General features: G+C 37.4%; 1 protein-coding gene across 3 annotated transcripts in view; it reads right to left on the bottom strand.

Annotated features, from left to right (window-relative positions):
- Positions 1-26,568, bottom strand: part of SLMAP (sarcolemma associated protein) — an 87,366-nt gene that overhangs the window by 6,380 nt on the left and 54,418 nt on the right. For all 3 annotated transcript variants that reach the window (XM_007469004.1, XM_007469005.1, XM_007469006.1), the window contains 7 exons: positions 22,063-22,143; positions 21,721-21,780; positions 11,036-11,158; positions 9,741-9,815; positions 7,169-7,489; positions 6,865-6,982; positions 3,040-3,211 (listed from right to left, as the gene is read on the bottom strand). In XM_007469004.1, the coding sequence (XP_007469066.1) occupies positions 3,040-3,211; positions 6,865-6,982; positions 7,169-7,489; positions 9,741-9,815; positions 11,036-11,158; positions 21,721-21,780; positions 22,063-22,143 (950 nt within the window). The remainder of the gene's footprint in view (positions 1-3,039; positions 3,212-6,864; positions 6,983-7,168; positions 7,490-9,740; positions 9,816-11,035; positions 11,159-21,720; positions 21,781-22,062; positions 22,144-26,568) is intronic.

The following is a 26,568-nucleotide window of genomic DNA, read 5'->3' as shown; positions in this document are numbered from 1 at the left end:
AGGAATGCTAGACTGGTTTCACTTCTAGATATTGCATCTTACATGCAAGCTGGGCTCTCAGTCAAAGAGCAAAGACTGTTCTGCTGCTGGCTGTGCCTTTGTCTCAGCCTCCACTGCCCCACTTTGCCATTTCTGAAGGTTTTAGAAGGAAGAAAAACAGACAAGGGCTGATTATAAAATAAATATACCACAGGTCTGGCATACCAGAAAGATTTATCCTCTTCCCTAAACACAGCCCACAAGGCTGGTAAGTCTATAGTTCCTTTCTGCCTGTATCCTAGAAATTTCTCAATAAAGGACACATTTATATGGTGCTTCTGAATAATCCAAACACCTTGGAGTGATTAATCAGGAGCTCATCATTATGCACTCCAAAGATAAATATTACAGATGCAAATGTATAAAAACATTAATCAGAAGTGGTGGAGGCAGGGGGTTAGGGTCAACAGCAAGTTCACCATAAAGTGGGAAGAAAGACACGGGTACAGAGAGGGAGGTAAAATATGAAAGGAACTCTCTGTTACCTAACAACGTTCCCAGAACAAGTCTGGGTAGTATGCCAGAGAATGAACTAAGGAGTAAGATTCATGCACTTCATGACAGCTTTTTTTTGTGGCGTCTGTGGACTTCCTTCCAGAGGCAAAAGGTTACCGGCAGGTTGCCAAAGCAAACTCAGTGTACCTAGACTAATCTCTGCACTAAGTCTCTTAGAACATAATCAATTCTCAATGATATGATTCTTAACAGTGACTAATAAAGAATAAGTGAAATGTGATTTGCTGACCAAAATTTTTCCTTATTTTCCTTTTCCACCATTCTTACAACCAGCCTGCCCTTTATACCAAAGCACTTAATCATTTCTCTGTTCCAGGAGTTGTGGAGAATGACAGGAAGGCAGCTTAGTCCTGAAGAACCTGCTGTTTACCTTCAGCTTGTGAGTAGGTGGGAAGGGCTCTGGCCCCAGGGCAAGATGGTGAAGCCAAACAACTTTCCTGAGTCAGTCTTTGCAGGGTGTACTTGTGTGCTCAATGTTTTATGAATGCTTAAGTTACAGATATTCCTACTAAATCAAAATATATAGATGCTTTCTTAAGTCAAATATAAAGATGGTATACCATTATTTTTCTCTTAACACTGAGGATTAAATTTTACTTTTCTTTTTTAAATATTCAAACAAAAGCTGCCACATATATAAAATTTCATTGTCAGAACAAAGGTCACCTTCTGTAGCCTTAGTGTCACACCTCCCTTGGATATCATTTTGCTCCATCTTGCTTTCTAACTCAGAGATGAGAAATGAGCTCAGTTCTGATTAAGAGGGAAATACCACACAATATTACCAGCACCTCTGGTTCTTCTTCACAAAAATAATCATATCTGGGCTTGCTTAGTTTGTAATATTTAACCTGTGACAGTGCTGAAGATACATAATCATTATATTGTGCACATTATGATTCTATGAGAGAAAGGAGAAAAAGGGGAAATGTTGAAAGGGAATACATGTGCATTAATAAAAGGTAGTAATTCATTTGCAGTGGATTACACAGATATAAGAATCTCATTAAAGAAGGTTTTAGTTACAGACTAGTATCCAATAGTTGACATCAGGACAAATGGAAAGAAAAGCAATTTCACATCATAAAGGAGGATGGTATGGTGACTACACTTCATTTCACAATGAAAACATTGAACAAGAAAATAGAAAAGAAACATACTGACAAGATCAGACATATTTTTAAATGTGCTGCATTTAATGCAATCCAAAGGCTACCAACAATTTAGATGCTGTGACAACATGCCACTGCCATTTGTGGGAACAGTTAAAGCATTTTGCACTGATTGCTCAGTGACCAAAAACAGGCAAACAAATAATGCAACAAAATGGCTAACGCATTCAGAGTAACACACAACAGAATTATCTTCCAACCACAGCATTCTTCCCAGATTTTGAAAGAATTATGGCATGTGGACTGGAAGGACACAAAGTGCTTACAGTATTAAATACTAGTATATTTACTTTGGCACAAAATTTGTGTTCCAACCAAATAAAATGAGATTTCTCCCAAAATACATATCCTTAGCAAGAAGATAAAAAATGAACATATTACAAAATCAATATGGCCACATGTGAATAAAAAATGTTACAGTTTTTTTCTTTAGGAACAAACATGAAGACAGAAGAACAACAATCATTTCCAAGTGCAGGATACTACAGGGAAAGAAAAGTGCAAAGGAAAACTACATTGATTAAACAGATCTTCTAAAAACAATTTTGGGAAAATTTGTTATTTAAGACAAAGAGTTGTCTTCAACTTCCTTCTGTTTAAAACAAATCCTTCATTTAAGAGGGTCTACAACTGGGGTGAGCCCTGCCGGGTAGATGAAAATGCATCAGCCTTCTCCATCCGCTAAGCTGGCCAGAAGTCAATGCAGGGAATAGTATAAGGCCAGTAGGACTGATCGCAGCTTTTATTGCCCCACTCTCAACTTCAAGGCTCTGCTCAGAAAAAGCCTGGGTGGGGTCTCTGCTCCAACATCAACCCTCACCATTTTAAACATGATTTTTTTTTTAAAGCCACCAAAAAAGCGGTCACAGAACATGTGTTTGGCTGGCTGGGTATGAGCTGAGTTTTCTCATAAGCAACTTTTCAGGCCAGTGGCACCTGAGGGGTTTAGACAGCATTATGGTGTGGCCCCAGTTAGCTTTCCAAAAGTATTCTAAATTAAATATGATACTGTCTTTGAAAGACAAACAGTGAATTAAGTAATCTGGTACAAAGGACTTCTCATATAGGTCAACTAACTGGTAGAGAAAAACTTTTAATGTAATTTTGTATATTTATGTTTTTGAGACCAAACCTTACTGATGAATTCTCTATATATGGATCATGATACACAGCTAGAAATCACCAGAGATGCTCCCAGTATCAACTCTGTGACAGGTAATGCTTCCCTTCAGTTCTAACTAGCATGAATATCTGATTTGCTTTTGGCTTGAAGTCCAACCATAATTGGGCTCATAATGTCTTTTCGCTTTACCTCTTTCTGTACATCCTTTGCTTGGTTTTCAGCCTTACTGAGAAGAGTTTTTAAATCAGCTGAATCCCGAAGATGCTGTTCTTTCAAGGATCCCACTTGATTCTCAAGCTCTTTCCTAGTCATCTGCAGGATGCTGAGATCACTGGTAAGCTCTAAACTCTGCTTCTGAGAACTGCAACATAAATACTGACAGTTATTCATGTAGAAATCAGACACAGCAGGAAATCCAATTTCTTATACATTTTACTAGGAGGGATGGAGTGGATTTCAGATGAGGAAAGAAAAGTGTAAAAAAGAATGATATTTTCAATAAGTAAAAGCATTAAAACACTAAAACAGTGAAAGTTTAAAGCTGTGTCCTATTTTCAGATAATCAAATACAAAGTTTGCAATTGTAAAAATAGAAGGTGACTAATTGTATATTTTGTCATATCACATTATATTAACTGTATCATAAAAAGATTCAGTGTAGGTCTTCTACAGGAAAAGAAAGCACATATTCCAACTATTTTCTTTAAGTACTTGACAAATAGGATGGCGGACAGAAACTTAAACCTTAGGAGCCACTTCCAACTTAGGTAAAGATAAACCTACTGAAATGAGAAGACACCAAATTGGGGGGGAAAGCACAAGACAAAGAACCAGGAGTATGGGTTCTAGACCCCAGATCTGCCACTATTTAGCTGGGGGATGTTAAGCAAGTCACTTAACTGGTGCCATTTCATTCTCTGAGTAAGCATTTCCTGAGCTCTGAGATCTGTGCCAGGCACCATTTGCACAGACACAAATAACACAAGGAGAGTCTCAGTGCCCTCCACTGTCAAACAAGAAGACAGAACTCAATTTCTGAGGCTGTTTTCCAGCTTAAATTCTATGATTGCTGTTACAACCTGATGTAAAAAAAGAAGTCCCATTTACACACTAGGAAAACAGCTTGATAAACAGGAATAGAAATTCTTTGTTCAATTCCTTCTACACCATGGACAACAAAGAACAAAAGACCTGTATATTGAAGCTGTGTTAAAGAATTTGGCTCCCATCTACAACAGAAATAGCTAAAGGAGGATAAAGTTTTCGAGACATCCTCTCAGGATGGATCATAAGACTCAGACTCAATATTGTAACTGAAGTACTATAGAGTATAAATCCCATGCTGATTAGATGCTAGGCAGATCGTAGGGTGTAAGTGTGATGTTGTCAGGGCAATAGAGCTAGGAACTATATGGCATGTAAGACACTGTAAAGGGAGACTAGCTTCTAAATACTACTTACATGCTGGGGAGGCTTAACAAATTAACTTAGAGAACTATTAAATCAGAAAAGTTTAAAAAACAGAATTAATGTCTTAAATAGTTTTTGTGAGTTTAGACAGATAACTTGACCAATGATCTAATATATTCCACGCTTCTGGGGCCTAATATTATTAAACCATATGCTTCTAACTCATGAGGAGTTTGTAGGATTGCTGAATTTCAACATTTAAACAAAATTTGAAGTAATTAAAAAAAAAATTTAACAATCTGCCAGATTCCAATTAATCATATCTCAAAAGTAAGGGATCAAGTCTGAATCTTTATTTTTTTTAATTTAAAAAATTTTTTATTTTATTTTATTATTTTTTTGCAGTACGCGGGCCTCTCACTGTTGTGGCCTCTCCCGTTGCGGAGCACAGGCTCCGGACGCGCAGGCTCAGCGGCCATGGCTCACAGGCCCAACCGCTCCGCGGCACGTGGGATCCTCCCGGACCGGGGCACGAACCCGCGTCCCCTGCATCTGCAGGCGGACCCTCAACCACTGCGCCACCAGGGAAGCCCCTGAATCTTTAAAGTATCAAAAACTCCAAAACAAGAATAATTTAAGATCATCAGTACTGGTAACCAAATATCAGTATTTCTTGCTTGAGAGAATACCAAACTAAATGGATTCACCAAGATCCAAATGTATTCCAAATATGAAGAACCTGAGTGTCTGTATCATCCTACACACACTTTATACCAAACAATTTGCCCACATGTTCTGTCACACAGATGAGCAGTTGGTACATACATATACACAAATGTGTGCGTGTGTGTCTGCGTGAGAGCATCCATTTATTTATTTGTTTGTGTTTTGGGCCTTTATTTTGTCCTTTTCATATTTTGAAATTGTTTTTACAAACTTTTACATAAAAAACAAACATTTGTTTTGTTTTTTATTATTAGTTATCTTTAAACATTCAAAAAGTAATACACATAGAAAAGACTATGGAAAGATATGACACTGGAAGAGAAAAAAAATGCTTTAAAGATACTGATATTGACCATATGATGCTGTAAGGCATTTTAGAGAATAAGTCAGCACATCTTCCTCCTTCAACTAGTTCTTGATTTTTTAAATGTAAAGCCGACATTACAGTTGCCTTTGTTTTTCTTTTTCTTTTTTTTTTTTTGTGGTACGCGGGCCTCTCACTGTTGTGGTCTCTCCCGTTGCAGAGCACAGGCTTCGGATGCGCAGGCTCAGCGGCCATGGCTCATGGGCCCAGCCACTCCGCGGCATGTGGGATCTTCCCGGACCAGGGCACGAACCCGTGTCCCCTGAATCGGCAGGCGGACTCTCAACCACTACACCACCAGGGAAGCCCTGTTTTTTTTTTTAATTGAGGTCCAGTGAGGTTAAATAACTTTTATTTTTAAGATTTTTTTTTTTGATGGGGACCATTTTTTAAAGTCTTTATTGAATTTGCTACAATATTGCTTCTGTTTTATGTTTTGGTTTTCTGGCCGAGAAGCATGTGGGATCCCTGACCAGGGATCAAACTTGCACCCCCTGCATTGGAAGGTGAAGTCTTAACCACTGGACCACCAGGGAAGTCCCGCCTTTTTTTAATAAGAGATAACAAGGAATACTATTTTCTGATATATCTAGTCCTTTCGTTATCATTTTTCCCTAAAGCTTGTTTTCTATGGGAACTGACCTTGGTCACTGAGTTTTTGCTAATCTTAATGCTCTTCAGGAGCATTAATGCTCTTGTATAAATACAAGGCTAAGAAGAGAGTAATGACTCCCATTTTTGGTGTACTTTGGGGAGGGAGATGGATTAAAGAATGGCTTCAATAATAAACACGTACTACTTTCGTATCTGAATTAGAATGTAAACATTGTTTAAATAAAAAACATGGAATGGATCAAATTTTTAAGGAAGAAATAAATTTTAAACTATGCAACAAGTGTTGATGAGAAAATAGGACTCCACTAAATTTGCTGGAATAAATCTATTACATTCATTGGTTTGCCTGTAAGGTAATGGCTGTTAGAAAGATTTAATTGGTTTTAGCAAATTTTTGATCTCATATATTATTATTTTATATAACCCTTTTTGAAATTCAAAAGCTGAATCTGTATCTTTCAACAGTATCAATTCTTTATCATAGCCATCTCCTGATCACCCTTATAAACAGAAGGGATCATTGGCAAGAAGGAAAAACAAACTTGTATTTGAAATTTATTATCATTTAGTTTAAAGGGCAAGTTCAATCATAGATCTTTTGCTGTCTGTTTGTTTAGATCCGTTTGTTTAGGTCTTTTGTCTGTCTTTTGGTGGGGAGAAGGGGCATTTAGTGAATCTATATTCCATGAGTACACCGAAAGGAAAGGACATGCAAGTGATGGCAGAAAAAAAGTGCTGAAGTACTCATTTAGCGTGGTTAACCTGCCAGATAGCCAAAAAGAGTCTGGCTGAATATTTTGCTCCAAAAAGGTATTTAAGTATCAAAATTAAACTTAAAATTTAGATGAAACTCTAAAGATAAAGAAACATTTTGAACCTAAAAAAGAGTTCTTGCATACTTGTGCAATTCTTTTTCTTGCCGCTGCAGTTCGGATGATAGCAAAACATTTTCCTTTTTTAGAGAACAGCATTCGGCTTCCAATACATTCCATTCCTTTCTCAACTTCTCTAGTTCACCTAAAATAGTCCCAAAACACATTTGTTAATACAGGAACATAACTATTTTTTCCCTTAAACACTTAGATTTTACATGGCTATTCTTTGATTCCTGTTACTTCGGCCTCAGGGAAGTTCCCATCACCCTGAACTTCAGTAATATTTTTTTCTCACTTCACTTTTATAAGACAAATATATATTTCTTACCTTGTAGCCTCGTTGCTTCTTCTCTCTGCTGGTCCTCACATTGCTGACATCGAAGCTGAAAAGTATTTTGCAAACTCATGATTTCTTTCTCATATTCAGACGCTGCTTTCCGCCATCGCTCAAGCTCGGCTCGCACTTTCTTAAGCTCTTCTTGTAGAGAAGTAATGTCAGTGTCCCGCTCAGAGGCAGCCTTTTCTGCTGCTTGATGAAGGAGTAAAATTTCATCTCGGGCACTAAGCAATTCATCTCGAGTGCCTGTGATTTCACTGTCCTTCTCCTCCCGGAGATTCTCAATATTGATGTGTAACCTCTGCAGTTGGGCTACAAAAGTACATTTACTCATCATTTTCTTAGTCCATAGTAATCAGGAATAAACAAACAGCCCATATGGGACTGTAGTTACTGCATGGCCCAGGCTGTCAGAGCTGTTTGTTGCTTTTGATTAAACTGTACAAGCAATCCATGTTTAATGCAGAAAATGTCAAAATACAGAAACACAAAGAGAAAAAACCCCAAAAGCGACCTTTATTTCTCCCACACAGAGAAAATTGTTTCTAACATTTGGTACTTCCTCTCCTAGATTTTTTCTATGCATTTATACACATATAAAAACAAAAATAGGGAGGGATCATAATAAATACAATGTTCTCTATGTGGCTGCTGATGAATATTTTTCAATAACAAAAACCAGCTATACTAACTTTTTTGACTAATCCTTTATTTTAGACACTTGAGGCTGTTCAGATTTCAATTACTATAGACAATACACCTTATAACGCAACCTTGATTTTTTTTTCCTTAGGGTGAATTTGTAGACATAGAATTGCTTGGTCAAAGGGTAAGCATTAGTAAAACCTTTGATGTTCTTGACTCAATTTTCTGTTCAAATGTCAATTCCTTAAAGAAGCTTTTTCTGATGGCTTATCTAAAAATAGCCCTCTGTCATTCTCCAGCCCTTTACTCTGCCCTCATTGGACATCACATTCTATACTTATTTGCTTATTCATCTTTTCCACTAGACTGTACGTCTCATGTGTGCTATCCCCAATACCAGAAGAGTAAACAATCAAGAATTATTGGTTGAATTAATGAATTAATAAAGTTAATGAATATTGCCTAATGAAAGAGGTATATTTTTAAAGGATCTGGTCTTGTCCTCATGACTTGAACTGGAAACAATTTGTATAAAATCACACTTGGTTCAGAACTAGAATACTGGTCTTGATTATAATAACACAAGAAAATTATAGGTATAAAAAGTTCCCTAGGTAGAAAAGAAGAATAATTAAAATAATTAAGAGGATTTAAGGCTTGTGTAGGAAGAAGTTGCCTAATAAATAAACATTAAAGAAAATATTAGACCTTTTAAGTCTGTGGGAAGCATTAAGAGGTAACAGGTTCAAAAATCTGAAAAGACACAATGGCCATGGATAACATGACCATGGACTTGTGGATAAAATCCTGAAATATACATGCTGGCACTAGAGAGCACTCAGTGATGCCCACGTAAGACAGCTTTAAGAAAAAAGGAAGCACTACATCATAGAACCTTCAGGGATAATTGCCCATACACAATACAGGATGGAAGTATAGATTCAAATCAGATTTATATAAACTAATGGATAGTGGCATTAAACTATAAGAGTGTAAAGAGCTTTCAATTTTAAAAGATATACAATCTACCCTAGAAATTCTTGTTTGACCCTAATACAATTTTTTTAAATAACTCACATGTCCCACTCAAAAATAAGAAAACCCAAAAGACTGGTTTTTCTTTGGGATATTTTAGGGCAAATATCATAGGCCTTATACAATGACTCCCCATTTCGTCTCAACAGATATTACTTGTCTATTTAACTTCTTCTTACCCTACCTCTCAAACTAAAATTTTAAAATAACATTGGTTCCTTCTTTGACAATGAAGGCAAATTAATTTTACTTTAGGAATTTTACGGTGGCACAGGAAAGACATCTCCTGGAGTATCTCACAATTGTAACCTCAAAGTACCAGGAGCTCTGGTTCGAAGAAAACCCTTGACAGGCAGGGGTCTTTCGGGTCATTTCTGTAATGACCCTGTGATAGCCCATACAAAGAGATAGCAAAATGGTGGATATGAAGAGCAGCCTTTACCAATGAAGGGAGTGCTGGGACCACTCTTCTATTCCATTTGGTAAATAATTTTTGTTGCAGGGCAAGTGTGCTATAAGCATTAGAAATAATATCACCAACAAGCTAAAAGTGCTGATGCACAGAGCTACTCAAACCGATTTCCTGTCTGAAGGCCTCCTTTGTAGTAAGTCACTACATAACCCAGAAAATGACAGTCTTACCAAATCCATATCTTCAATCTTCCTCTTCCCACTCCAAGTGGGAGGTACTACTGGAGTACTAGGGAATCTTCCCTTAAAAAAAAAGGGGGGGCCACAAAGAGCCCAGTTACAGTCTCAGATACTAGGGAAGAACCAAAGCCTTGAAAAATGGGAACCCTTTGCATTCCTACTTTCCATTTCTTTTGAATTGCTACAAACAAACAAACAGTAACAATCCCAAATAGCCTCTGGTGTTCCATACCTTGAAGAACCTGTATTTGTTTACTGGATTCCTCAACTTGATTTCGATAGGCTTTTCTTTCTTCTTCCAAAAGAGCTGAAAGTAAAGCACAGTATTTCTAATTTCGTGATTTAATGAAAATATTCAAAATTGAGCAGCTGGAAGGTTCTAAGAAATTCTCTCCTAAACCTCACTGAAGGAAACAAAAGTTAGGCAGTGTTATCAGTGTTAGCAGTTAGGTAGTTTAAAGATTTTTTAAGGAGCACAAAACAGTAGTAAGTAATAAATGTATTCAACCGAGTAGTAGTTGTCTATACCTTGTATTGCCAAGATAACATGTGCTGTTCTTTACTTGAGAAGCATTCTTTTTTTTTTTTTTTTTTTTTTGCGGTACGTGGGCCTCTCACTGTTGTGGACTCTCCCGTTGCGGAGCACAGGCTCCGGACGCGCAGGCTCAGCGGCCGTGGCTCACGGGCATAGCCACTCCCAGGCATGTGGGATCTTCCCGGACCGGGGCACGAACCCGTGTCCCCTGAATCGGCAGGCGGACTCTCAACCACTGCGCCACCAGGGAAGCCCCGAGAAGCATTCTTAATAGTTATTAATCAGGATTTTGAGCTTAAATGTGAAAAACAGACTTAAAATCCTCATGTTCACTGCCAAGCACATAGTAAGTACTTACTGACAGGAAGTTCATAGTTCCCCGTGGGATGCAAATCTTCCTCCTGGTCAGGAAGGCCATTTTAGAGAACATGAGGATTCTAAGACTTTGTAAGGTACTAACTGACTGCAACTAGGTAACTGCTGTGAACGCTATAGAAATGTAAGCTCTAGGGAATAGCACAGACTCCAACTGGCCTATAACTCTTATTGGTTGGGACATTAGAAAATTCTATACCTTAACCTTGCCTGGTTCCTCTCACTTACTGAAGAATACACTGTAAAACTGCAGGGAATATAAATTTCCCTTATCTTATACTGAGTAGCTAATATTAGGTATAACTAAAACGTAGAAATTTATATTTCTATGTTTTTTCCTTTTGCTGTACTTAATGTGTAATTAACTTTTAAGATCTTTCATTGGTACAGGCCTTTCTTAATCTTCACAAGAAAGTAGTACAACTGTAATTCTCCTCACTTTACTGATCTGAAACATAAGTTCAGAGAGCATAAGTGATGTCCCAAGATCACATATCTAATAAAGTTGTAGATTTGGAAGAAGGTAACCATGCCTCTGGACTTGGAAGTTTGGGGCCATTCAGTTATATCTTGTTGCTTTCACATCCCCTAAAGAATCAAAGTAATCTTGATCTCACCTTGAAGTTCAAAGCATTTTTGTTTACTTGCTCTAGCTAGTTCCTGGGCTTCAATCAATTCCTTCCGAAGATGCTGAATTTCTTGTTTTGCCTCAGTTTCTGACTGCGCACCCTGCAAGTCATCTGACAAAAATATGTTTATTTTAAAAGCAAGAGTTAGTATCATACCATAATCTCTACAACCAAAGATTAGCAATCTTTCTCATGTTTGGACATGCATAGTTAACAACAAAGCACAACTAAGTTTAATAAAATTTAGAAGCAAATTGTATTAAGCATTTTAGTCATTTTACCTTGGAGAAAGAACACAAATATGATTAAATTATTTTAGTAATTCATGGCAATGGTACTATAACATACATACTAATATATACTAAATTATATATTTCACTTATATAAGGCTTATGTAGAGCTTATGCAAGGTTTGAAATTTAGTAGTATGATCATAATGCTATTCTGCTTTATCAATTTAGAAATTTCTTCATAACAGGTGAGAAAATTTTCACTTGGAACTTAACTGGAAATGGAAAAATAGAAAGAAACTTTTCTTCAAGAAAAAATATTTTAGTATGATTTCCCCAGCTGTGGAATAGAAAATAAAAACTAAGCTGAAAGCTCCACTGTGCTCCCTTCATCATCACTGTTTCCTCAACACTACATACATAACAAGTAAATATTTGCTTAATTATCATTATTATTTACAATTTATTTATTTATTTCTGGCTGTGTTGGGTCTTTGTTGCTGTGCATGGGCTTTTCTCTAGTTGTGGTGAGTGGGGGCTAATCTTTGTTGTGGTGCACGGGCTTCTCGTTGCGGTGGCTTCTCTTATGAAGCATGGGCTCTAGGTGAGCGGGCTCTAGAGTACAGGCTCAGTAGTTGTGGTTCACGGGCTCTAGAGTGCAGCCTCAGTAGTTGTGGTACACGGGCTTAGTTAAGTTCCGCGGCATGTGGGATTTTCCCAGACCAGGGCTCAAACCCGTGTCCCCTGCACTGGCAGGCAGATTCTCAACCACTGTGCCACCAGGGAAGCCCTGCTTAATTATTATTATTATTTTAGAAATTTATTTTATTTCAGTTATTTTATTTGTGGCTGCATTGGGTCTTCGTTGCTGCACACAGGCTTTTGTCTAGTTTTGGCAAGGGGGGGCTACTCTTCGTTGCCATGCGCAGGCTTCTCATTGCAGTGGCTTCTCTTCTTGCGGAGCATGGGCTTTAGGTGTGCGGGCTTCAGTAGTTGTGGTACACGGGCTCAGTACTTATGGCTTGTGGGCTCTAGAGTGCAGGCTCAGTAGTTGTGGCGCACGGGCTTAGTTGCTCCATGGCATGTGGGATCTTCCCGGACCAGGGCTCGAACCCGTGTCGCCTGAATTGGCAGGCGGATTCTTAACCTCTGCGCCACCAGGGAAGCCCAGCCCTGCTTAATTAGTAAATGATGTAACCTAAGAGATTTTATCAAAATAAATTAGAGCCAGCATTACATCTCAAATAAGCTCCCTCCCTTAATTCTTTTCTCTCTAGCCACTCTGCTCATCATCTTTCATTGTATTAGAACTGTCTACTACTGAACACTGCCTGAAATAAATGTATCACCAGGTAGGCCATATCCTTCTAGTACATTCCATTTGACTACTACTTTGGTTTACAAACAACTCAGGCATAACAACTTCAATCTATCAAAAAAGAATTAAGAATAAAATTTCAGAGTGTAATCACTGCAGGTCTTAGATATTACAAACACATGTTTTCGTCCTCATATCTTACTTCTCCCTGTCAAAAATCTGACTCTAGGTTCATTTATTTTAGCCAGTCTATCAACTCTTCCTTCAAACAGTCATGGTAAGGGTGGAGGCAAAGAGAGAGAGAGATTGAGAGAGATTTTCCAGTGGCAGGTGCATTGTCACAGCAACTACAAAACTTCTCTATCAATATCACGCATTGGGGGCTACAAAGGTTCTAGCTGCCCATCTCTGGAATTGTCATTATGTAGGACAACCGTCCTTATTCTTAGGAGTATTAAAGCAGGAAGTATCATGATGCCTTTATCTTTTTTTTAAAAAAAAAGTTGATTTACAATGTTGTGTTAATTTTTGCTGTACAGCAAAGTGACTCAGTTATACATATATTCTTTTTCTTATTCTTTTCCATTATGGTTTATCACAGGATACTGATTATAGTTCCATGTGCTATACAGCAGGACCTTGTTGTTTATCCATCCTATACATAATAGCTTGCATCTGCTAATCCCAAACTCCCAGTCCTTCCCTCCTCAACCCCACCTCATCCATGGCAACCACAAGTCTGTTCTCCATGTCTGTAAGTCTGTTTCTGTTTCGTAGATATGTTCATTTGTGTCATATTTTACATTCCCACATACAAGTGATATCATATGGTATTTGTCTTTCTCTTTCTGACTTACTTTGCTTAGTATGATAATCTCTAGGTCCATCTATATTGTTGCAAATGGCATTATTTCATTCTTTTTTTTATGGCTGAGTAATATTCCATTGTATATATATACCACATCTTCTTTACCCATTCATCTGTTGATGGACATTTAGGTTGCTTCCACGTCTTGGCTATTGTAAACAGTGCTGCTATGAACGTTGGGGTGTATGTCTCTTTTCGAACTGGGTATATGCCCAGGAGTGGGACTGCTGGATCATATGGCAAATCTATTTTTAGTTTTTTGAGGAACCTCCATACTGTTTTTCATTGTGGCTGCACCGATTTACATTCCCACCAACAGTGTAAGAGGGTTCTCTTTTCTCCACACCCTCTCCAGTATTTATTATTTGTAGACTTTTTAATGATGGCCATTCTGATGGGTGTGAGGTATAGTTTTGATTTGTATTTCTCTAATAATTAGTGATGATGAGCATCTTTTCATGTGTATGCTTTCTTTGGAGAAATGTCTATTTAAGTCTTCTGCCCATTTTTTGATTGGGTTGTTTGTTTTTCTGTTATTGAATTGTATGAGCTGTTTGTATATTTTGGAAATTAAGCCCTTGTTGGTTGCATCATTTGCAAAGTATATGTAAATATCATTTGGAAGTATCATGATGCCTTTATCTTACTTTCAAGTGGTTTGGCAAAAAATATCTACATAATATCCTTCAGTAGATATTTTCCTACTTGTATGTTAGGGTTTTTTCCTAAGCGCTTTTGACAATTTGGGCTAAATAATTCTTTGTTTGGGGGCTGACCTGTGGATTGCAGGGTGTTTAGTAGTTTCATTGGTTTTAACCCACTAGATGCTAATAGCACTGCCTCTCAGTTGTAACAACAAAAATGTTTCCATATATTGCCCAATGTCCCTGGGGGTATAAAACTGCCCAACCTTGAGAACTACCGTTCCATGTTAATAACCTTATAACCAAGAGAAAACAAATCTACACATAGGCTTCTTTCCCACAGAAGCACTGGTTAGTAATTCTGAAACTATTTTCTGTATATTCTAAAAATGTTTTAAAAAATTCATAAATTGTAGATAATGGCATCCAGGTTTCTCACTATCGGGAAAGACAATGACAGATATGGAAATATGAAAGACAATTAATTCTGTGGTGTAAGGTATGAATTAGAAGATCTGAATGTATAAAATAGACTCTAATAGATCTGAATGTATAAAAATAAATAGATACAGAAATAAATATAGACATGTGAGGCACTAAATATAGCCATACATGTATGTATGGATATGAATATACATACATCTATTTCTTAACTCTGTCCACTCAAGTGGGCCTAGAAGTAATGAACACACCATATACTCAGATCTTGGTTTGTAAATACCATTCTCTAGTTTAAAAAACTAGGGCTCTGTGGAGAAATGGCTGATTTCAGGACTAAATCTAAGTAGAAGATGAATGTAGAACATCTTTTTTGTGTCAGAAAGTAAGAAAGGACTCAAAGAATGATTGGGTCCAAAAAGACATCAGGGGCTCCCACTGGCCAAACACGAGACAATTTGAATATCAAAATAAATAATGATAGTGACAGATGATAATCCACTGAATAAAACATGAATCCATGAATTCACACTGATATAGAAAAAGAAAGGAAGGAAGGAAAGAAGAAAGGGAAGGGAAGAGAAAACTCTTCCATGTTGTAGAAAGCTTGCTAATAAATGTAGAAGGATGACAGAATTATGAAATCACTACTTGGCAACTATGATTATAACAAATGATTCAGGCAATCATCATAAGGAGACATTAAAGCTAAGAAGATAAATGTTTGAAGAGTAACAGGATATTTAAAGTTAACATCATCAGTGATAGAACAATTCAACATCAGGTGCCTCCTGATATGATGCCCAAAATGATTTCTGTTATATTACTGCCAAAGATGCACAACTTTAATCTAATAATGAGGAAACATTAGATACAACCAAACTGAGGGACATTTTAGAAAATGACCATGGTTCTTCAAAAATGTCAATGTCATGGAACACAAAGAAAAACTGAGGAACTGTTCCAGATTAAAAGAGACTAAAGAGACATGACAGATGAATGTAATGCATGACTCAGGATTTTCTGAGGACATTATTGAGACAACTGGCAACACGTGAATAAGGTCTGTGTATTTGATAATAGTAATATATCAGCTTGTAGTTAATTTCCTGATTTTGAGAACTATACGGTTGTTATGGAAGAGCAACAGAAAACACACATGAAAATATTTAGGAACAAGGTTATCACGCCTACAATTTACTCTCAATGGTTCAGGGAGAGAGAGGGAGGAGGAAGGAAAAGGGAAAGGGAGATGGATAAATCAAATTTGGTAAAATGTTAACAGCAAATAGGGTGAAATGTTAACAGTTGGAAAATCTGGATGAAGAGTATATGAGGTTTTTTGTTCTATTCTTGCAACTTTTCTGTAAGTCTGAAATTATATCAAAATAAAAAGTCAAAAGAATAATTTCTACATATATACATAAACAAATAAAGAAAATATGGCAAAATACTAACAATTGCTGAATCTAGGTGATGGGCACATATGGAAGTTTTTGGCATTCTTTAATTTTTCTTGTGTTTGAAAGTTTTCGTAGGTCTCTTGAAATTACCAATCCTAATGCTACAATCTTGCAGCAATCATTTCTCCCTATATTCTTATCCTTAACCTATCTTCCCCTTCTGCATTCTATATTGCATTGCGACACTAGAGCAATTTTCTTACTGAGATCAAGAACCTACACTGCCGGGCCTTCCCTGGTGGTGAAGTGGTTAAGAATCCGCCCGCCAATGCAGGGGACACAGGTTCGAGCTCTGGCCTGGGAAGATCCCACACGCCACGCAGCATCTAAGCCCAAGCACCACAACTACTAAGCCTCTGCTCTAGAGCCCGAGAGCCACAATTACTGAGCCCGCATGCCTAGAGCCCGTGCTCCACAACAAGAGAAGCCACTGCAACGAGAAGCCCGTGCACCGCAATGAAGAGTAGCCCCCGCTCGCCACAACTAGAGAGAAAAGCCCGTGCGCAGCAACGAAGACCCAACACAGCCAATAAATAAAGAAATAAAAAAAATTATTTTTTTAAAAAGGAAGATAAATGAAAGCCTTATTGAGCTAAATAAAAACTCATTTTATTTAGATGTGCAAGTGAACTGGAAATAAATGTTTTTTAGAAACTATGAGGTGAAAAGATTAATGGAATCTGTTTTTCTTTTAACACAAATCATGTCTTTAGAAGTGCCTGGTGTATAGTCTGGGCCAGGAACCAGCTTTTCTCAGACTAAGGCTAAATCCTATAAAAAGGTCTACACCACACAATAACCCACCAAACAACCAGCCGTGGCACACAGAATACGTGATACTCTAAATTAAATCTGTTGTCACTATTTCTTCAGAAGAGTGACTGGAGATTTAACTTAAAATCTGACCTTTGCTTTAAATGTGGGTGAGATACCCTGAACCACGTGGTAAAGGGCCAAATCAAAACATTTCTGCCTGAGTTCTATTTTGCATGTGCATGTTTGTTGAAGGCTAATGTAGCTATAACATCTGTTACCTCAGCAACTGACAGAAGTGACCTAGCAGAAGCAGCTGGGCAGGTGGGTGCCATCCTCTTTCTACTACTATCACCCATTCCTTTGGAAAGTCTGGTAGTTTAGTTGCAGGCTTGGTTGGTGAGAACCTTCACAGTGGAGGAAGACCACTTTCTTGCTGGATATGTGTAGTCATGTGAGATAGTCCTAGGTGGTAGCCTATGAATTTGACTTTGTCAGCAGCCTCTTACTGTTGACTCTCACCCCTTTGCCATTCCTTCTGACCAGCTGGGTTCCTTCTTGACAACTGGATCTTTTGTTGGCTCCTTTGTCCTCCCCATTGTTCTTCTCTTTCTCTATAAATCCCCCCTGCTATCACAGTCCATCCCTATGCAGAGAATTCCCAAACACTGTTACTGACTTCTTTCTGACCCAGTCTTATCTTTCTCCACATCTGCCCCACACAGCCTGTGTTGCACCACACTTTCCTACTGGTAAATGTTATTCCTACATTAAACATTAATCCTATTTGTAAATGTCAGTACTATTTTAAGGAAAGGCATGGCTCCCTTTTCCCTCTTGGTGCACCCTGACTTATCTTTAACCAACACATTTGGGAAGCTCATTCTGACTACTGCTCCACCCCTCCCCTGCTCCTAGCCAGGAAATTAGCCCTGCTCTCCAAAGTTTTCACCACACCTATTAAAACACTTATTACACTATCAACATGTCTCCTTACTCCATAGGACTGTAGCCTATCTCTGTATCTCTGTATCTCCTGGGCCAATAAATGTCACAGAATTAAATGAAAATTGCTTTCCAGTCCTAGTTTCTGTATCACACTTCCAACTGCATTTCTGGTTCCGAGGGTGACAATACAGAACTTCTGAATGTGAAAGGAAGAACTTTTAATAATTATGCTGGGACAACGGGTATAAATGGTTTCAGGAAAAAAAAAAAAAAAATGGTTTCAGGCAAACCAGAACCTATGGAAAACCTTCCTCTTCAACATGTGCCAAACTAAAAACATCACAGTCTTTCCACCACATCATTTAGACTATGTCCCTAGTTATTATTTTTTTTTTTTTTTGCGGTACGCGGGCCTCTCACTGTTGTGGCCTGTCCCGTTGCGGAGCACAGGCTCCGGACGCGCAGGCTCAGCAGCCATGGTTTACGGGCCCAGCCGCTCCACGGCATGTGGGATCGTCCCAGACCGGGGCACGAACCCGTATCCCCTGCATCGGCAGGCGGACTCTGAACCACTGCGGCACCAGGGAAGCCCAACAATTCTATTCTTAAAATCAAGCTGCAAAATCTTTCAAGAGGTGTTGATAAAAATACCACTTCATTAAACAAAAGTTGGCAATCATACAGAAATGTAAGGAAAGTTTTTGGGTTCTGTTTTTGTCACCTTAACCGAAAGCAAGGTTAGGGAAACTAATCCATTTTCATCAATGGCACTCCAAGCAATTACCAGTAGCATTCGTACACCCACCCTCCTTCCACATACACCTTGTGTTTTCCAGTCTATATCTCCTACAACTTCCACTTTTATACCCTCTTCCTTGAGTCTGATTCTCTAGCCTATATCATGGGCACTTTTACAGATATACTTTAGCCTTCCCGTTGTACTCAAGGATTAAAAAAAATTTTGCCCTGACATCTGGCAAAGTAAACAAATTAATACATTATTAACTGGAAAAGATCCACAACCAACAACTGCTTTTCCCTAAAGATAAAGTAGGAAATATTTTTTTAAATCCCACAATCTTATTTAATTAATGAAAAGTTACCCTTTAACTGATAGGTTTGCCTTTTTTTAAAAAATAAATTTATTTATTTAATTTATTTTTTTGGCTGCACTGGGTCTTCGTTGCTGCACACAGGCTTTCTCTAGTTGCGGTGAGCAGGGGCTACTCTTTGTTGCAATGGGCAGGCTTCTCATTGCGGTGGCTTCTCTTGTTGTGGAGCACGGGCTCTGGGCATGCAGGCTTCAGCAGTTGTGGCACACAGGCTCAGCAGTTGTGGCTCATGGGCTCTAGAGGGCAGGCTCAGTAGTTGCGGTGCACGGGCTTAGTTGCTCCACAGCATGTGGGATCTTCCTGGACCAGGGATTGAACCCGTGTCCCCTGCATTGGCAGGTGGATTCTTAACGACTGCACCACCAGGGAAGTCCCCAGATAGGTTTGCCTTTGTTAATCACCATCATTATTATTATTATCAGTATCTTCATTATGGGGCTTAACATGTTATGTTCCCAACAACATATTAAGTGATCTACTTGTACTGTTTCGTTTAATCGTCACAATAATCCTATGAAGTTGGTTTTCCCCAAACCAACAAACGAAAAAACACTGAAGCACAGAGGGGTTATGCAATTTGCCCAAGGAAGCCCAGGGGCTTCCCTGGTGGTGCAATAGTTAAGATTCCACGCTCCCAATGCAGGGGGCCCGGGTTCGAATCCTGCTCAAAGAACCAGATCCCACATGCATGCTGCAATTGAGAGTTCACATGCCACAACTGAGACCCAGCACAACCAAATAAATAAATAAGTAAATTAAAGAAAAAAACCCCACAAATAAATGGCAGAGCTGGGTCAGAACTCAGAGATCTTTGGCTCTTAGCCTCTTGGTTAGAGCCTGTCACTTTCCTAATGCTCTTGTGGTTTTATAACTTTGATGTAAGAGGTCTATTATTAATTCATTCAACAAACATCTGAGTTTTTCCAAATATTTGGCATTGTGGTAGGGAAGAGGATAAAAGTAAAATCTAAAGCAGACGGACACATAAAATTACAAAAGCACTAATAACATTTGAATATAATTAACACAATCATAAACACTATTTACAGGAGTTACTCAGTTTTCCTGGGTATCTCCCTTGTATACAGGAGGTATACATGTTATTAAACTCCTGCTGATGTTGTTTTTTTCTAAAAAAAAAAAAAAAATTACTACTTATAAATCAATCTGGATTTGGCTGCTGAAAAGCTTTCTGGGAGATTTCTACATTAAAAAAATATCATAAACAGCTACTTCTTTACAACGGGTGTCCCTTTCTCATTCACCTCCCTTCTTATTTCTGTGTGTCCCCCAAAGGCCCAAGGTTCCCAAACTTTTTCAGGATCAGCAACAACATTCTATGCATTAATGCTCTTACGTTTCTGAGAAGAATCAGAAATGCTCCAAGATGAGATTTCTGGCCTGTACACACATTAACTTAGATTTATTATTACCACACTAAAAAAAGGCATGTCTCGTAAACACCAAAGGTCACCTGAGAAGAGTATGGATCGGTAAGAATACTGGAAACTACTATCATACTTAAAAACAGGTTGGCAGTTGGTTGCCCGGGCCAGTAATCCTCAGGGCTTCCCTTGGTACGGGAATTCAGTCAAAGGTGGCTCAAAGAGCCATGTCACCTTCAGTATCCATGGGGGAGAAAAGAGAAGGCCATGATGCCCAGACTAAGGAATTCGAGAGAATCTGGGTAATCTCTTGGTTAACCAACCCCAATCCCAATCATTATACAACTAGGAGAGCAGCAGGATCATGCAGGGTGAAACTAAGGCTTCCTTATATAATCCAAAATTTAGAGTCTGTACTGGGAGATCCCTTAATAGCCCAGCCAGAAGCAAAGGCATTTCTATACAAAGAAACCTCCACAGGCTGCTTTTGCTGCTAATTTCTGAGAGTTGCCTGGTATTGGTCCACTGCTACTAAAATGCATAACCTAGTGAGCTGAACTTATATGTCAACTTTTCTTGTGTACAATAAGGCAATTATAAAAGAGACTAAATGCTGGGTGGGAGAGGGAGGGGATATGGGGGTATATGTATACATATATAGCTGATTCACTTTGTTGTACAGCAGAAACTAACACAACATTGTAAAGCAATTATACTCCAACAAAGATGTAAAAAAATAATAATAATTTTCTCTAAATGAGAAATGGATCAAAACACTTAAAAGTGAATCTTTGGTGTAGCAGCTGTTGTCATGATTGCAAAAAAAAAAGGAGATTAAATGCTGACAATCACAGATTTATCAATAAGCCACCCCCAGGCACTTTATTTTAAAAACACTTTTATAAATGCTAATTTAATTCCTACCCATTTCATTCTAAACAAGTAAATATCAAATAAATGTACTTCTTATTTAGAAGTAACACAAGTGAAAGAATTTATTATATGCACTGCTCATCTTAGCCCCACCCAAAATTTCTAGAAGAGTCCTAAGAACCTAGGGATATTTACTGGAGAATGAGGAGGGCCAGAAAATGAGGAAATTTACAACTGCTACCATATGACAACAGAGCAAACAGGTAGTTCTTTCAAGAAAGTTAATATTTTTAATCTGTTTTTAGTTTACATTAAAAGTGGTAATGAGTTTCTATCAGAGACATCAAGGTAAACACAAAAAAACCACAGCTGCATTTCACAATCTACCACTTATTGCCTTGCCTTCATATAACTTTGATTGATACAAACTATTTTACAATTTAAATGTTTTCCTTTAAAGCACTGGCACCAACATCAACATTTTAAATTTTAGTTCCTGATACTTTAGAGAACCTATCTTAATCTTTTAAGTTAAAACTTAGTTTTAACTAAAGCTTAAAACATCATAGAATACATGATTTTGTGGCAAAGGGTGAATCTGATGCCCTGGTTTAAAATGTCTTAAAAACAAGTTAAAATACCTTTTAATAGGGACACTTTAGCAAAGGGTTCATTTAGGTCTTGCTCATCCATTTGGGCGTCTACAGAGGGGGGAAAAAAGATAATTATAAACAGTAAACTCTATTAGCAAGCTATCATTACCAAAATAAAAAACTGAAATTTATACAGCTATTGTATTTGGATCATTGAAAGTAGTTTTTAAATTTATCCAAGATTCAAGCGAGTGACTTGATAAATAGAAGTATTGCTTTTTCCCCCAAACACAAACTTTGAGATCTCCACCCACACTAACCTGCATACCTAAACTGCTTGGTAGGTAACAATAACATCTACAGATTTATAAATATTAGGTTAAAACTCACCTGTAGTGTCGTCACTACTTTTCTCCTTGCTTGGACTCAGGGTATCTGATAAATCAGATTCCTTTGCTCTTGCCTGGTTCTCTAAGAAGAAATAAATAAATAAATAAATAAAAGTAGAATCTCTTTACAATTAAATAGTTTATAAACTGCTTCAGGCTATGAGTGCTCTAAATCTACTGGTATGCAAAATACTTTTAAAATTAACTGAGATCACTGACTCTCTTACTTCTTCCCCACTCTAGTCCAAAATGGAATGCTGGTTATTACACGTAGCTCATATTAAATTATATTGTGGATCATGATTGCTGTGTAGAGGAGGGCTGGGGCTTTTGTTCAAGGCTGTCCACTGGCCAACTGGAAACAAAAATGAAGCAAGCTTTGCTAAAGTATTCAGAGACCTGCAACAAATATAGCAAAATTCCCAGGACAATGTGGATACTGTATGAAGATGATGAAAGAAAAGGATTCTATTATATAAAAACACGTTAGGTTGCCTCAGTAATATTTATACTCATGATAAATACTCTTTTTAAAAAAATCACCATTGTCTTTTATAAAAGTAACATTTAAAACAGGAAAATTAACAGCCTTTTATATCTAAAGAAAGTATTACTGTACCTGAACCACAGGCCTGAAATTCTTTGCTTTGAGTTGATATTTCCTTAAACTCAAGGACCATTCTCACTACTTGGCCTATTCAAGCTATATTAAGATATAACTTAAGCTCCATCACCTCTAAGGAAGTCTTCATTTCTCCAGCATGTTGCTCCTTTTTATTTATCTTCTCTGGGACATAGGGTTTTATAATTAATCATGTTCTATTTTATATCATTCTCTGTGTATACATATATCTTGTTTCCTTAGTGAGATTATAAATTCACTGAACATATAATTACTTTTTATAATGTTATGCACTTGACTATACTGTTTGGGGTAATCTGTATCAAAAATTTAAATGTGCACATCCACTTCTAGTACTTTTCCAAAGGAAATAATAGGCAACATATAGTATATATACATAAGGACATTCATTGCAGCATTGTTCATTATGGAATGGAAAATGTCCAAGATATATTCACTACTATTAAGTAAAAGTAAAGTCTGTTAAGCCATGTATAAGATGACCCCCTTTAGAATGAAAACAGCTATACACTTAGCTATGAATTTTTTGTTGTATATATTCATTCAAGTCTAGAAGGATCTACAACAGAGATACCATGGTCATTTCTGAAGGTAGGGATGAACATTTATTTTCTAACTTCACATTGTTTTATACATTGTTTGAAAAATTATAGCGAACATATATTGTTTTCATAATCAACTAAATCAAGAGATATTTTTCATTTTAGAAGTAGTCAGAAACATATCTAAAACCAATACTGTCAAAATAATTAATATTACAATATAACTTGTTATGGCTATTCCATATAAGAATACATTAGAACTTATGGCTTCACTTGTGAAATGAGTGATGGATTACAAGAAGCCTTTTGCTTCCTTTCTCACTGCCATTTCTAGTCAAAGGCCAACTGGGGAGAGACAGTGAGTTTGGATTAGAAGTGAAGTCACTGATTACTGAGGTCCATGGGAATCTAATCTGTGACCTCTGGTGCATTCATAGTGTACTATAGTCAGACATTTCTGAATGTACTAGTTTTGATCACTAAGTTACAGTCTCAAATAAGGCAGGCTAACACATCTTGTCTATATATAGAAAGAAAAGAAACCACTGTGGGAACAAAAAGGAAAAGACAAAAATGACTCTTTCCTAATTTTAATATTCTTGGCAATTTTATGATCAAGATATAGAGGTAAACCAAGAGGAATGTATTTTCAAAAGTGTTCTTCTGGCTTAGAAGGAACTTTTATTTCCTATTTGGAGTAGTAGCCAGGAAGGTAAAATTGCCTTAGAGGTGGGACTATCTTCCATTAAGATCTTACTAGAATATAAGCTCCATGAGTGCAAGAATTTTTGTTTTGTTAACTGCTATAATCCCATTGCATAGAACAGTGCACAATACATAGTAGGTGTGCTAAAAAGAGGACCATTAGAGACACAATTTTACTTTGAGTAAGAAGGCAAGCTTTTAGCAAGTCAAGTCATGGTTCACCATTGTTGTGTCCTATACTAGAGTTATTATATGGAGGCAAACATAATCTATTCAAGATGAAACACAGGACACAACAAATGAGTGGTAGAGTCTCTACTGTTCAAAACATCTACTTTTCAGCTACAAAGCAGCACCCAACTTTCCAGTATTAAAAGTCTTTACTAGCTGATTTTCTGGGCAGTTTTTAATCATTAAAATGCATACCAATAGTATATAGAAGTAAATGGAGGAATGGCTACCAACATCAATACCAAAACTGTTCCCAAACTGGCAAGTCTACAATAAGGTGAATATTTTCACTATATCTTCAAGCAGACATAACGATGGATGGGCAAGACAAACACAGACCACTTCCTACACCACTGGAACCATTATTTGCAAAGAAAGCAAGGTCAAGGATCAAGGGGAAAAAAAACGGAGAACTAACATTTGTTGGACAATGGACCAGTGCTTCCTGCTTTATAAGCAATATTTCATTAAATTCCCACAAAATCCTCTAAGTTATATACTGTCAATCCCATTGTACAAATGAGGAAACTGAGGTTTAAAGAGCTAAAGTAAGTTGCCTGAGGGCACATAGTTACTAGTAGAACCTGGAATTAAAAGCTACTGTTTGACCTACTCTGTATTCTTTCTACTTCCACCTTGAAATCTGCTGTAAACTGCAAGTTGAGTTAGGACTTAAATAGAAGGCATATGCAACTTATGATTACATTTTTCATTAGGTGCAATACCTGAAGGAAATACTACCAAGACTTGTAACAGCTGGTAATTGTCAATTTCCAACAACTGATATTTAAAATCAGTTTTAAATATCATTCCATTAAAAACATCAGCAATGAAAGCATTTAAAAAATAAAACAATCCAGCCAAATCCAAAAGAAAACACTTTATAGCCAGATATAAAGCATTTAAAATGTAATTTATTTCAGCCAACTAGTTTGTCACAAGGATTAGTGTACCTCTGCATGCTATCTGTGGGAAGTACCAGTAAAATGTTGACTGCTGATAGAAATATCTCTGGGTATATAAAACATCTGTTTTATCATTCTTTTTTTGGCCACGCCGTACAGCTTGCAGGATCTTAGTTCCCTGCCCAGGGATTGAACCCGGGCCCGGTCAGTGAAAGCTCTGAGACCAGGGAATTCCCTGTATTATCATTCTTTTTTGGGGGGCTGTGTTGGGTCTTCGTTGCTGTGTGCAGGCTTTCTCTAGTTGTGGCAAGCGGGGGCTACTCTTCCTTGCAGTGTGTGGGCTTCTCATTATGATGGCTTCTCTTGTTGTGAAGCACGGGCTCTAGGCGCACGGGCTTTAGTAGCTGCAGCACGTGGGCTCAGTAGTTTTGGCATGTGGGGCCTAGAGCATGCAGGCTTCAGTAGTTGTGGTGCACTGGCTTAGTTGCTTCGCAGCATGTGGGAATCTTCCCGGACCAGGGTTCGAACCTGTGTCCCCCGCAATGGCAGGCAGATTCCCAACTGCTACGCCACGAGGTAAGTCCCTGTATTATCATTCTTAAAGGATGTATTCTATTCACTTGCATGGACTTACTTGCCATAATTTATTTAATAAATGCCCTTATTATTGGACACTTATGTTTTCCTTTTTTTGCCTTTAAAACAACACAAACAAATGCGCTTGCACATTTGTCCAATTTGTTCCTTAAGATAAAAACTTAGAACTGAAATTGCTAGGTCAAAAAGCATGTTCTTTAAAACTTTAAATACATATTTTATAGCCAGATTTCAAAAGGAAATCATAAGATTTTCTTTTTCAATTATGACATCACATAATTTCAAGGAAATATATTCTAGTTCAGAATGCATTAAATAGAAGCACTTGGGTAGCAAGATACTTTTCTTTAATTATAAGAAGCACTGATTTTTTTCTAAGGCTCTACTTCTACATCAAAGTATTGGTTATTTAACCAACTAATCTGAATAGGTATTTAGGTGGTGAAGTAAAAGCTATTTTAAAATCTGTTCTCATCTCACTTTAATAAGATGAAATAAATTGCCATATGTACTAAAAATAGTTCACTGTTCTGAAACTCAATGCCTGTTTGCCAGAACAATATTAGTGATGCATATTTTATGCATTCTTTCTCCAAATATGGCATCTGCCATGCACAAAATTCCAAATGGAAGCCACCAGATATATGAAATAACACTATCCTTTTAAATATTTTTAAAAGCCAAATGGATCCAGTTACTTTCATTAAACAAAATGTAATGAAATGGAGTATTGCAAACTTTTATCACTCATTGTTTTAGCTAACCAAAATGATTGTCAATTTAGTTTTAAATTTTATACCGGTATGTTCTTCTGATGAAAGTCCTAGAATGAATAACGAGCATATCCCACTAAATTTATTTGCACAATTTCCCTATACATAAAA

Source organism: Lipotes vexillifer, unplaced genomic scaffold (genome assembly GCF_000442215.2).
Source record: "Lipotes vexillifer unplaced genomic scaffold, Lipotes_vexillifer_v1.1 scaffold989, whole genome shotgun sequence".
Lineage (NCBI taxonomy): Eukaryota > Metazoa > Chordata > Mammalia > Artiodactyla > Lipotidae > Lipotes > Lipotes vexillifer.
This window is presented reverse-complemented; position numbering and strand designations above follow the sequence as displayed.